General features: G+C 51.0%; 1 protein-coding gene across 2 annotated transcripts; it reads left to right on the top strand.

The window, feature by feature from the left end:
* The first annotated feature begins 2,313 nt into the window (after positions 1-2,313).
* LOC100013142 (zinc finger protein OZF-like) lies at positions 2,314-13,148 on the top strand. Of its 2 annotated transcripts, XM_056821195.1 has the most exons (6): positions 2,314-2,621; positions 4,505-4,631; positions 4,948-5,043; positions 8,246-8,464; positions 8,587-8,690; positions 9,375-9,465. In XM_056821195.1, the coding sequence occupies exons 1-4, from the start codon at positions 2,553-2,555 to the stop codon at positions 8,356-8,358; spliced, it is 405 nt and encodes a 134-aa protein (XP_056677173.1). In that variant the 5' UTR covers positions 2,314-2,552; the 3' UTR covers positions 8,359-8,464; positions 8,587-8,690; positions 9,375-9,465. The 2 variants fall into 2 exon arrangements, with proteins under 2 accessions (XP_056677173.1, XP_056677172.1); XM_056821194.1 differs by lacking the exons at positions 8,246-8,464; positions 8,587-8,690 and having other exon boundaries at positions 2,361-2,621; positions 9,375-13,148.
* Positions 13,149-13,537: the final 389 nt, after the last annotated feature.

Here is a 13,537-nt window from a genome sequence, read left to right on the forward strand (position 1 = left end):
AGAGTTCTTACTATCAGTAGGAAATTTTTTCCAAGTATGAAATTTCCCAATGGTGAAATTTCCAACATTCATAAGTCTAAGAAATTTTAAGGTTTACACAAGCTACCTGGATGGACAGTTAGGCCCCATGTCAGTGGGCAAGGTCTTGTGGTCCTCCAGGTATAGTGGCCAAACATGATCATTAGTGGATTCTGAACCACTTGACCAATGCCAAGGCCTTTGGTGCCAAGAACTGTCTTTTCTGGGACTTGAGACCCTGGGGCTATAGCCCCTCCAGGAGGCAGAGTTTGGGATGTCTATGAGGCATCACATCTGGAATATCCAGCTGGACTGAAACAGGCTACCCAACTTCCGCTAGAAAAGAAGGAGTCACAAATCCGAAATGAGCCACATATGCACATGTATTGTCAACTTGGAAGAATGCAGAACCACTAAAGTGTCATCCACCCAAGTCTTTAATCAGGAAAGAGCCAGACGGGTCCTTCATAGTTGATGCCGATGCACAGAGCCCAAACTCTGGGGCTCTGGGGACAGTGTCTCTGGGAGAATCACCACCAAAGATGAACAATAGGACATAGTGATCTTATATACCTCCTGGGGAACTGAGGCCCAGGGAGTGATTGATTGGCTTACAATGGCTCCAAGGCTAGGAGAAGTCCAAAGCAGGATTATTGGGGAGGCTGGTGTCTTACAAAGGCTACTAAAGAAAGAATCCAGCCAAGGCTTCCTGGGCTTCCTGGGAGAGGACTTTGATACAGCAGAGGAACAGAAGAAGACAAAAGGGTGATGGAGGATTTGAGCATTTCTGTTACTCCTACTCAGGACACTTAATGGATGCTTGGTGATTCCTGGTTTCAGCCAAAGCCCCCAAAGGCAAATTCCCCTGGGACAAAGTAAGGTTGGGCTTTCCAAAAATGACCGTGTCAGTATGGAGAGTTGGATAAAGACAAGGCAAAGTGGATTTGGCATGACTTTGTGCTGGTCTGGGGGTCATGTGAAGGAGAGAAGGCCGATGTTTGCTGACTGAAAAAACAAATGAAATGTAGCGTCTAGTGAAAAGGAAGTTGCCTTCACTCTTGTATAGAGCTCCCAGAAACCGTAACTAGGATCTTCTCAAGCCTCCGAGAGAGCTGTCAGTTGTAGGATTAGCCACATAGGTTGAAAAGATGCTAGCGAGGTCTCAGTCGGGGCTCTCAGGCTAGGAGAGCGGCCAATGGAACGAAGGGCTAGAATGGGAAGTGCTCAGCCTGCCCGATGGATTCCTGAGGAGAACCCAAACAAGCGCCCAGTCGAGGGAATGAGGATGCTGGTGTCGACCCTCCTGCAGCCGCAGAGCACATGCTGCTGCTCTCGGTAGGGGCAGGGGGAGGTGCCTGAACACCGTGTCCTTCCTTGGGTTCTGGCATCGCTCCTTTCCGACTGCCCTGGGGAAGGCTGCTTGGGACGGCGGAGCCCAGCAGGGCACCAGTTTCCTGTGTTTAGGCCTGGCCAGGTTACTCACTTCCGTCGTTGGCCCACAAATACAGCTCCGAAGGCCGGCCCAGGCCTGCTCATTTCCTGCCAAGTTCCAGAGGCCCGCAGCAGGGGAGCCAATGGGGGGAAATGGCTGTCCTGGGCTCCCGTGACCCTCTCCTCCGAGGCTGGGTGGGCTGCCTGGCCGAGGGTTAGGACGTCTCCCAGGAAGGGGCTGTGGGACGATGGGGAGCAGCCCCAGGAGGGGGCTTCAGGGAGCGGATGTCTAGGAGGAGGGGCTGCCGCGAGGTCCTGGACTCTCAGCTCTAGCAGGAAGGGAATGAATGAAGGAAGGAAGGAATGAATGAAGGAACGAATGAATGAATGAAGAACGAATGAATGAAGGAAGAAAGGAACGAATGAACGAATGAAGGAAGGAATGAATGAATGAACGAATGAAGGAACGAACAAACGAATGAATGAAGGTACGAACGAACGAATGAATGAAGGAACGAATGAATCAACGAAGGAAGGAAGGAAGGAGAAGGCTCGCCACAGCCGGAAGGGACGGCCCCTGCCCTCCAGGGACTTCCCTTCCACTTGGAGGAAGGCACAGCGGCAGGCCGAAGGACCCTGGGTTACCACACTTAGCTCCAGAGGGCGGGGCCGGCTCTGAGAGCCGCAGGACTAGAGGCGGGGTGACGTCACCGTTTAGGTTGGGGCGGGTAGGAGGTAAGATTTGACTTCAGCCCTCTCACTGGGCAGCCCAGGAGGAGGCTGGATGAAAGCTTCTCGGAGGGTTCGGGTCTACCCTAGCCTCGGAGCTGCGGGGTTGGGCTGTGGGCCGCCCGCTGCGCACGCGCATCAGCTTTTCACTCGCACTACCACCCCCAGAAGGCCTTGCCCTGGCGTCGGTCCCGTGACTTCCGCTTCCGCCCACTTTTCCCGGAAGTGGGGTTTTGTTGTTTCTGGAATGCTGAGAAAACGCCTCCGACCCGGCGCGTTCGGGGCCGGTGCCTGGTCACGCCCCTCACGGAGGCCTACCGCGCACGCGCAGGGCCACTAGGCACGGCACCGCCGCCTCCTGGCTGCCCTCCGGGATGCCCTCACCTTTCCTGACCTCGGAAGAGGCACGGCAGGGTTCAGGCGTGGCCGCGGTAGCCCCTCAGGTGAGCCCGGGATCCAGACGGTGGGGGAAGGGATTGGAGGAATAGGCATACAGGGAAACTGAGGTAGCCTCAGCGGGGAGGCGCCTCTGGCTGAGTAACAGGTGGGGAAACTGAGGAAAGTAGCGTCTGCCCGCGAAGGGGGAAGTGGTCTGAGGCGCGGAGGGTGGGGGTAAATCTGAGGCTCTGAGCACGTGGGGGGAGGGGCCTATGTATGCATGTGGAGGGCGGGGCCTAGGGGTGGGGTGGCCCGGAAGCCTCGCCCATCTCCCGGATGCTGCGTGGAGGAGGCCCCGGGAGCTGGAGGGAGGCTGGGCTAGGCAGCAGCTTTCTGGGAACCCCAGGCCGCCTCCCTAGGTCGTGGAGTCTCATCTGCAGAATGGGCGCTGGTGTGGGCGCCCATCTTACGGATTCCTAAATAGGTTTGATTGATACTGAGCCACGCGAGAGGGTGCCAAGGAGCCCCTTCTTTCTTGGCAGTGGCTTAGCCTTCTCGGGGAGGGGGCACCCTGGGGTGGGCCGCTGCCAACCTGAGCGCCCTGAACCCTGGCTCCAGAGTCCACTGAGCGCTGGAGGCCGGAGGAAAGGCGAGCCCATCTCTGCCTTCAGGGAGCTTACATGGGCGACCAAGGGTAGGCGCTGCTCCCAGGGGGCTTGGAAAAGGCTTCCCGGGGCAGAGGACTGGATGGGGAAAAGTCTGAGGGGGCAGGCTAGGAAGGGCTTTGAATGCCAGACTAGCGAGCATTTTGCATTTGATTCTGGAGGCAATAGGGAGCCCCCGGGGCTTATTGAGGAGGGACTATAGTCGGGGCTGGGTTTTAGGAAGACTGAGGAGAGACCTGAGCAGGCAGGCAGGCAGGCAGGCCCTCCAGTGGCCAGTCTGCGCTTGGAATAAGGAAGGACTCAGCCAGCACCTGGGTGGAAGCAGTATGGGGAAGAGGTGAAATGAAACTGATGTGGACCCAGCCAGAAGGCCAGTGGAGCTGGAGGGAAGGACAGGCAGTGAAATCCACCAGGGCCACTGCAGGGTGAAATTCACCAAGGATGCTGACAAGGGAAATGGACCAGAGATACTGACAAGGGGTGCAATTGAACAGAGGAGTTTCAGAGGTGAAATTGACAAGAGATGGAGGAGGAACATGGACAGGCCTTGCAAGGCACCATATTGGATTGGGGGATGAGAGAGGCCCAAGAATACCGAATGACGGAGAATGGGGTGCCCTTGAAAATCATGAGGAAAGTAGGAGGGGAGCCCCTACTATGTACCAGGCTTATGGTGAGTTCAAGATGTCTTACAGACATTCCCTTTGAGTTGTGAGGCTGGTGGCTAGGAGAGAGGTAAGGGCTGGATAAGTAGATCTAAAAGTCTGTGATGAAAAATAAATCTGGTGAGGTCACTAAGCAAACCATTAAGAAAGAGAAGAGGAAAAGACTGCGAACAGAGTCAAAAGGCTTGACCTAAATGAAGTAGGAGCAAGGTCAGAGCAGAGAGAACCAGGAGAGCAGGATGTCAGGAAAAATGGAAAAAGGACCCAGGAGACAGGGCGACCTTGTCCAAGGCTGCAGGGAAGCCAGAGAGGATGAGGATGGAGACAAGGCCATTCTGAGGCGCTGGAGCGCTGGGAGCACGGCCCGGTCACGGCACTGGCCTTCTCGTCCCGGGGCAGTAGGAATTGGGGTACATTGTAAGTAAAAGTCAGTCTGGGGGCTTATTCCCAGAGGTACAGGCACTTGTTAGCAAGAGGCCTCCGCCTTTCTAGCTTTGGGGAGAGAGCCGCTCCCCCCTTTGAGCTGAGCAGAGAGCAAACGCCTCCGTGCCACCGCCGGGATCCTCGACCAAAGTCCCCTAAATAAGGGGCTTCACGCAGGCGCCGTCGGTCTTGCAGGCCTCCGTGACGTTCCAGGATGTGGCCGTGGACTTCACCTGGGAGGAGTGGGAGCGCCTGGGCCCTCCTCAGAAGGCGCTCTACAGGGAGGTGATGCTGGAGAACTACAGGAACCTGGTCTGCCTGGGTGAGGAGGGCTCCCCTGGGGGGTTCCATGTGCTAAGTGAGTCTGGTGTGACCTGCAGATGGGAGGACCCAGAGACAGGACGCTGAGCCCCCCCCGGGCCGGCCCATGGCTTCGGCCTCCCTGCTCTGCTCCGTCAGGTCCCAGGACCTCCCCGCTCCGCAGGGCGACCCCCATCCGCTTTGGGAAGGGCTTGTTCCGTGGTCTTCCCTCCTGCCTTGGGGTCTCCCTGGTGTGCCCACTGTCCCCTGAGACAGGAGCGAGGGTCGCCCCCAAGGAAGCTTTGTGTCCTGAGCCCTGCTCTGTGTCCAATGGGCAGGACTGGCCACTTGCAGCCCAGAGGTGATCGTCCGGCTGGAGCGAGGGGAGATGCTGTGGAGGCCGGAGGGAAGCCGCCCTGGACTCTGCCCTCCGGGTGAGTGACGTGGGGCCCTGTCCTGGCTGGGGGGGCTCCCCAGGCTGAAGAAAGGGCGCCCCCTCTGCCTTCCAGAGGAGGGACCAGGCCTTAGAGGGTCCCCACCATACACGAGCACACGTAAAAAGGGGGGCAGAGACAGACGTGTGTGGAAACCTTGTTGCTGCCTTTCTGGACTGCTTTTGTGTGATGATTGAAGCAGAATCAGGCTTGACGCAGCCAGTGTTACTGGGAGGCACCAACAGGGACAATAACGGCAGTTTTCTGTGTCCTTAACCAAGTGCCGGTCAGAACCTCGGCCCGCCTGCTCTGGCCCGGAGCTCTGCTCTCCACTCCTCTGCTGGAACAGACGACAGCGGGCCCCAGGCGTGGCGCCTCCACGACCCTTTGTGGCCATCGTCCTCCTTTAGTTCCCCCAAAAGGCAGTGCAGAGGGGATGAGTGGAGGCCCCGTCCCTGCCCCGCTTCCCCTGGGGCTCAGCGGCCGAGTTCGGAGCTGGGGTGGGACTCAGCCCTGCTTCCTGCTTCCTCCGGCTCCCACATCCCTCCCATAACCCCCCCCCCCCCCCCACTAGATCTTCTCACGCTTGAAATCCAGGTCAGTCATTTTGCTTCTTCTTGAGGTGTGCAGGCCAGCCTTGCCCGGTCTGACCTCTTGAGTGCTTGCAAAGGCATCAGCGGTGCTTCCACTCTGCTAATTCACCTCGAGGAGCAAGTGGAAAACAGAGCCGGAAATGGGGGGGGGGGGGGGGCGGCGGCGCTCCCTCTCCCTCTCTCTCTCCATCTTTCTCTTTCTGTCTCTTTCTCTCTCTGTCTGTTTCTCCCTCTCTGTCTCTGTCTCTCCCTCTGTCTCTTTGTCTTTCTCTTTGTCTCTTTCTCTGTCTGTTTCTCTGTCTCTATCTCTTTCTCTTTGTTTTTCTCTCTGTCTCTCTCCATCTTTCTCTTTCTGTCTCTTTCTCTCTCTGTCTGTTTCTCCGTCGGTTTCTCCCTCTCTGTCTCTCTCTCCCTCTGTCTCTTTGTCTTTCTCTGTCTCTTTCTCTGTCTGTTTCTCTGTCTTTCTCTGTGTGTCTCTCCCTCTCCCTCTGTCTCTCTATCTCTTTCTCTTTGTCTTTCTCTCTGTCTCTCTCTCCATGTTTCTCTTTCTGTCTCTTTCTCTCCCTGTCTGTTTCTCCATCTCTTTCTCCCTCTCTGTCTCTCTCTCCCTCTCTCTTTCTCCTTGTCTCTCGCTCTGTGTCTCTGTCTCTCCCTCTCCCTCTGTCTCTTTCTCTCTCAGAGATTTTAGCCTGTGTCCTGCCTCTGTTTTACTCCTGATTTGTAAAAGGTTCCACTTTATTGGCCAGGATTGTTGACCATTTAGCCTGATGGCTCAGCGAGCGTGGGTTAGACCAGCCCTTTCTGGGAGTTTTTTCCGAGGACTCTCTTCCTGGAACAGATGGATGAGGTTCCATAATGACTGCCAGCCAGGCATGGTACAGAGTCTCCCTTGAGGAAGATGGACTGCTCAGGTCTCAATTCTTCTGTCCACTGTCTTTGGGGTCAGGAATCCTGCCAGCCGCTCTGCTCTGCATGGGCTGAGAAGCTGAGGAGGAAGTGGAGGCGGGAAGGGTGGTCAGGGCACGCCAGGGACCCCAGAGGGACAGCCGGACAGTCCGTTGGCTTCTGGCTTCGGAGGAGTCGGAGCAGAGACTTCCTGCCTCTTGTGCGGGCAGCCTGCCTCGGCCGGTATCGGGGCTGCCGTGCCACCCACTCCTCCTCCTGCCCTGCAGCGCCCTGTGGCCTCGCTGGGGCACGTTGGGTGCCGCGTGTCGCTGCCCCACAGGAGTGCCGGCAGCTTTTGACGTTCTGGCCTTTGCTCAGCGCTGCAGACCCGCCTGCCATCCTGGCCCAGGTGCCCCCTTTCGCCATCCCTGTCCCCCTCCTGGCCGGAGTGCCCTCCCCGGCCCCACAAAGACCTCCATTTGCTCCTTTCCCGGCCCCCGGCTGCCCAGCCTCCCCTGCTAAGGCTCTCTTTCAGAGGCGGCCGGGTAGCCCAGTGGCTGGAGTCATGGCCGCCAGAGGGCAGATCCTGCTGGGCAGAATCACTTACGCTGCCTCAGTCTCGAGCTGGAAGTGGGGATCCTCGTAACGGCGGCCAGGGGACAAGATGACATCTGTAAGCGTTCAGCACAGTTCTCGGCCCCGGCCGCCCTCCCTCCTCTCTTCCATCCCACCGTCCTCTGAGCAGTCAGGAAGGGCCTCCGGGGGGCCAGGCCCAAGCTGAGCGCTAGAGATGCCGAGGAAGGCCCGGACGTGCCCCCGCCTCGGGCTCCCCTGCACAGGCACAGGCAGGTTCTGACGTCGGAGCGAGGGCGTCCCGGGACCACGAGCCTTTGGAGGGGGCCCAGAGGCGGTGGCGAGGCAGAGCGTTCCGGGCTCGGGCCACGGAGGGGAGGGAGGGCGGAGAAGCCCAGAAAGGGGGGACGGACTTCACCAACCTCAGCATTTTGTATTGACCCTGGAGGTGGTCAGCAGAGAACTTTCTGTAATCATGAGGGAAAAGGAGGGAAAAGTCTCATCCCCTGAAGTCTGATGTCGTCTGCAGTGCAGGAAAGGCCGGATGAACCTGGCAGACGTGCTCGTCGCACTGGTGTCCTGTTGCCCACGGATTGGACTGGATGGTGGCTGAAAGTCTTCTGTCGGGAATTTGGGGACCCTTCGGACCCTCCCTTCTGTTAACGATCAGGGCTGGGGGTCCTCTCGGCTCCCTTCCTTGGGTTCAACCCTGGTAGTTTGCATTTCTCAGCACCTTTAGGTGGTGCTCAGTTGTTTATCCCTGATCCTTTCCTCCATTCTCTCATGGATGCCCGTTTGTTTAGCCGTCCTCAGCTATGGCATCCGCTTGGTTTCCTGTGTTCAATACAGATGGCACACCAGGGAGGGCCCTTTTCCTCAGGGATCTCTTTGGAGGAGGCTGCGCTGGGCTGTGAGCTCTTTGGGTGGAAGGTTTGGCTGTCTTAGACACTTTCTTTTCCTTATTCCACACAATCTCCAGGAGGTTTGTGCCCAAAGTCAGCTCCACCAGCGGTGTAGGCAGCAGTCTCTCCAGCCGTGTCACCTTTACCAGAAGATTTATGGCAAAGATTCTCACTGTCTTTAAAATCCCCTTTTCTCCCCCCCTTGTGATTCCTTTTATTTTCCTACCCATTTGGTATCACTTGTTCTAGTTATCCAAAGAAGCTTCCCGGCATCCTGCTGCTGGTTCTGGTGGAATCGAGCTGAGAAATGTTTCCAAGGCTCCTGGAAGCGAGCTGTGAGCACCCCAAAGAGTTTGCTTTAACCATTCCTCCAGGAAATAACCAAATGGCCGAATGATGGGGTCATTGCCCTGATAACGAGGGACCTTCAGTTCATCGTGCCTGCTTAGGTCTAGAATAGAACGACAGGTACTACTTGAAATCCAGAATTAAAAGGTAGAAGGCAAGTGTGTGGATTTGCCTTCAGGAACTTGCGGAGCTCCTTTGGTGACCTCAGACAACGTCTAAAAACAAAAATTGATCTTTTGTAGACCAGCGTTGGTGAGAAGCAACGTGGCACAGGAGGGAGGACAGAGACAACCTTTATAAAGCTCCTCCTAGGTGTTGACCGTCGACATGAATTGGGATGAAATTGGTGCAAGTCCAGTCAGCACTTCTTCCTTTTCTTTTTTTCCCTCTTTAATTCTTAGTTATTCATCAGTGATAAATAAGGAGAATTTGTGAGAATAGTTTAGTTAACAATGAAATTCAACTTACCCAATTCAGTATATTGTCTTGTCTCCATCTATCCTGCTTTTCCTTTCACAATCTGACTCCTATCACCTTTCAGCTTTATTTCTTCTTATTTAACTTCCATTAAGTTCTTTTCTTTTTATATCATCATTATTTCCAGATGTAAAGTCCAAGCGATCCAAACAAGATAGAGTTGAAATAGATGTTTCAGTGAAATGAAATCTAAAAGCTTATGCATAAATACAGTGTAGAGAGGATAGAAGAGAAGATAATATCTAGGGAAAATAGTTTTGTTATCATATCTCTGCTGAGGGTCTGATAGCCAGGATATCTGGGAATCAAACTCCAAAATTTAAGCCCAAGAGTCCTACTCCAGTGGATAAGGGATCAAAGACTTTTCTCAATACTTTTAATACTCTTTATAGTCTTACTTAAGCATATCAAAGAGCATCCAGATGACTAATCATGAGAGAAAAGCCATGGTCTGTTCTCAGGCCATTCACATTTTTTAATGATTGGAGAGACAAGCCTGGAACCTGTGTCCAGCTGCAGGAAGTGATGATGTTTATCTGTTTATTTCTTTCAGATCGGGAAACTGAGCCTGAAAACAAGGAGTCCATTACCAAGGTGGGCCTTTCTCTGGAAGAATCAGTCTCAGAAAGATCCTTAGAGAATGGTATCTGTATCTCCAAATTGGGAGAATCCTGGGTATGTACCTCCAGATTAGGAAGACAGCTAAACTATGAGGATCCACCATGTAGAGGAGGAGAAACCATCCACAGGAGACCTCTTAATGCAGGGAGAGATCATGACTCTAGTCCTCTTCCCAGAATTGCTCATCTGGGACGAGTTCATTTTCCACAACAGAGAATGACATTAGGAAATCCTCTCTCCAAATGTGATATGTATGGGAAGGGCTTCAGGGTATACTCAGCCCTCAGAAACTGTAATAAAATCTGCTCACAAATTTTTCCCAAGTATGATGATGGGGGGAAGACCTTCAGTTATAATTCCAACCTCATCGAAAATCATAAACTGCACTCTGAAGAGAAACCTTATGAATGTCATGACTGTGGGAAGGCCTTCCGATGGAGCTCACACCTCGCTCAGCATCAAATAACTCACACTGGAGAGAAACCCTATGAATGTAAGGAATGTGGGAAGGCTTTTGGCTTGAGTACAGGGCTCACGCGACATCAGAGGATCCACACTGGAGAGAAGCCTTATGAATGTCACGAATGCGGGAAGGCTTTCCTTCTGAACACAAACTTTATTGTACATCAGAGAATTCATAGTGGAGAGAAGCCTTATGAATGTCATGAATGTGGGAAGGCTTTCAATCGGAGCACCCAACTGACTGTGCATCAGAGAATCCACACTGGAGAGAAGCCCTATGAGTGTCACGAATGCGGGAAGGCTTTTCGACAGAACACGGTTCTCACTGAACATCAGAGGATTCATAGTGGAGAGAAGCCCTATGAATGCCACGAATGTGGGAAGGCCTTCCGCCAGAGCTCCCAGCTTACCCAGCACCAGAGAATTCACACTGGAGAGAAACCTTATGAATGTTCTGATTGTGGGAAGTCCTTCCTTCTGAGCACAACCTTTGCTGTTCACCAGAGGGTTCATACTGGAGAGAAGCCTTATGAATGTAATGAGTGTGGGAAGGCCTTCAGTTGGAGCACAGAACTCGCTGAACATCAGAGGATTCACACTGGAGAGAAACCTTATGAATGCCGTGAATGTGGGAAGGCTTTTTGCCAGAGCTCACAATTGGCTCGTCATCAGGTAATCCACACTGGAGAGAAACCTTACGAATGTCATGAGTGTGGGAAGGCCTTCCTTCTGAGCACAACTTTTGCTATCCATCAGAAAATTCATAGTGGAGAATAACCGTATGAATACAAGTATGAAAGAGCCTTCAACTTGGGTAGTGACTTTATTCAACATCAGATGGGAGAGTATGTCATTAACTGTTGATGGGATTAATCTTGGGAAGTCATCAAGCAGGGCACACACCTGGACATAAGATTTCACAGAAAGTGCATCGATGAGGGTGGGCTTCCTTTGAAGCTAATGCCTTCTCAACCTCAGCTTATACTGGAGAGAATAACTCCAGTTGGTGAAGAGAACTTGCTCAGAATCATGGAAGCTTTTAGCGAGAAAGGCTTTACGAATGTAATGAACATGAGAAAAAGCTCAGCAAGAACTAGTCTAGTCTTTGACTGAAAGTTAGTGAATGCCAACTAAAAGGAAACCCTACATTTGAAGGAAATCTCTTAAATTTTATTGCTCCTCTGACTTCAAGTCCAAAGCCATCTCTGTCTCTTATTCCCCATATTTGCAGCAACTGATTTTTTCCTAATGTATTCTTAGTAAATTTAATTTAATAAGAGTCTGCACAGGACCTTAACTCAATTTCTCTCAAGTTCTCAGTCATTAGCCATCCCCCCCCCCAATTCCTTACATTTTCAGAAGAAAAGATATGCTGCTTGCTAAAACAAATTGTTTTTATTGATCCCATCCCTATCTGCTAATTCCAAGACACATCAATGTATTCCAAGACTTTATTCCAGCAAGTGTTCTTTTTTCATGAACCCCTCATTTATCTCTCCCATTGACTATTTCCTAGCCAACTCAGGCCTCCCGAGAACTTAAAGGGAAAAGATCATTTCGATCTACTCTATTCAGCTACTGCTCCATCTTCCTTTCACTGGAGGGGGAGAGGAAGGAAAACTCTTGTCTTTCTGTTTTCTTCATTTTTTGCACCTACCATCTGAAAACCTTGCAATTGAGTTTCTATATTAGTTTTCATTACCTGTAAGATTGAGCAAGTGGCAGAATGAGGGGTTGTCTAAGCTCAGTTTGCCAGAATTAAAGAAAAGCCAGATACACCACTCACTGCTTAGGGAAAAAAAATTATAAACAGTAGAAAGGCCAATAATAAGAATAATTTGGCCAAAGAGTCACTACTATGCACTAAAATAATATCATTTAAAGATTGTAAATAAGAGAAAAAGCTCTACAACAGCTGCACAAGGTCTCAAAATCAGGGAACAAAGGAAAAGACCTTTGGAATGGTTTAAGTAGGGTAATAAAAAAAAAGTAAGGATAAAGTTAGAGTGGAAGTTTGATGTTTCAAGGATATAAGAAAAGACCAACAAGAAATAGGTGACAGGATAAATGGAGATTTTCATCAGAACTGTTGTTTCTCAGAAAAAGAACTACCGATCTGGAACTTAAATACAATATAGAAAGATTTCAAAGTAAGTCTTATAAGAATATACGCCTTCTCTTGAAGCCATAGTTATTGTCCTCCAAATAATCTGAGATTTATAGGACTTCCATTAAGTCACAGTGAAATAAAATTCCTGAGAATGATCCTTTAGTAAATCCAAGATGAAAATTGCTCCCACATACTGAAAGTGGGAGGTAAAACAGATCAATGGAATCCATAGATTGCTAAAAGAGAAATTTGAATTTTAGATTCCCTAGAAATGTATAGATCCAAACTTTAGAATTTCAACATTAAACCAAAATTCTTACAAGTAAGTACCCAAGAGGAAACCTTTTGCATTTACAAGGGGAAGCAAGCTAAATTGCACAAGACCACTCCTTGGCCATGAGAAATAAACAAAACTGGAATATAATACTCTGAAGAGCAGAGCAGATTTGTTAAAATCACATCATGCACAGTTAGGTTTAATTGTTGATGGAAAAAGGTCTACTTTAAGTAAAATGAGGGCATGTGGTATTTTCTTCTGAAGAAGCCAGGGATGAGAGTAGGACATGTGACATGTACACCTATCAAAGACATTTAAACAAGTAAAAGACTCTGATAGACCGTGTGTCCGTGCATAGAAGGCTACCCGTGGACCTAGAAGAGCAGAGTTTGTCTTCTGATGTGTTTCTGTATGATCTCAGGAAAGTCACTTGATCTCCAAATGCTCCAGGCAACCCAGATACTAAGTCTTTAATTACTGATCTGCATCTTTGGAGGGAGTTTTCTAAGTGATAAAATCATAGGTCAGGTAAAAAAAATTCTAGACAATAAAAGCCCTAAAGAAAGAAAATGTGTCAGAGCTAGACAAGACTAGTTACACACACACACACACACCCATTGGTGGCCTTTTCCTCAGCCAGTGCCTTGTGGGACGAGTTCCTCCCACCTCACCTTTTTGTCACACTGACATCTGAATCTTTGCCTGTGGAAAGAAGTGATGAACAGGCCCCCTTTAAAGGACTAGATACATTTATGACTATCCTGGAATATCCAGGCCGTGCTCATCCTGAGGGACTCGCTTCCCAAGGAGGGAAAACCTTGTATTTAGTGTGAGATATTACAGACCTTTGCATGTTCGAGTCTTGGAAGTCATTTCTAGGCACGTGTAACCTCTTAGCTGGCCTCCTAACAATTCCGAAGGTTTTACTTCTCTTGTAACTTGCTTGAAGCCTTCTTGGCTCTGAACTGTTTCCCTCCAAGGCTTTTTCTGCAATCAGGCTCACGACCATCGTTTGTTTCTGCTCTCGAGGGATGCTGCTGCCTCTCTAGTCTCTTTAAGGTCATTGTGAGAAATTCCCCAAGACCCCTTCTTTTCAGATCATGGCCATCGTCGATCGAAGGAAAGGGCTCAGTTGCCTTAAAGACGAGTCATTTCAGAAAAGCCTGGCCGCAGGCTCAGGTAAGTGTATTTTCATCCATGAGGGATCTTCAGATCTTTGAGGCCAAACCTCGAGCCAGGTGAGAAT

This window comes from Monodelphis domestica, chromosome 3 (assembly GCF_027887165.1).
Source record: "Monodelphis domestica isolate mMonDom1 chromosome 3, mMonDom1.pri, whole genome shotgun sequence".
NCBI classification, from domain to species: domain Eukaryota; kingdom Metazoa; phylum Chordata; class Mammalia; order Didelphimorphia; family Didelphidae; genus Monodelphis; species Monodelphis domestica.

Excerpts from the sequence above, each read along its gene's own strand:
- LOC100013142 (XM_056821194.1), top strand. The coding sequence starts at position 2,553 with ATGCCCTCACCTTTCCTGACCTCGGAAGAGGCACGGCAGGGTTCAGGC. Across the intron at positions 4,632-4,947 it reads CAGGAACCTGGTCTGCCTGG|GACTGGCCACTTGCAGCCCA; the intron begins GTGAGGAGGGCT and ends TCCAATGGGCAG. Across the intron at positions 5,044-9,374 it reads CCCTGGACTCTGCCCTCCGG|ATCGGGAAACTGAGCCTGAA; the intron begins GTGAGTGACGTG and ends TATTTCTTTCAG.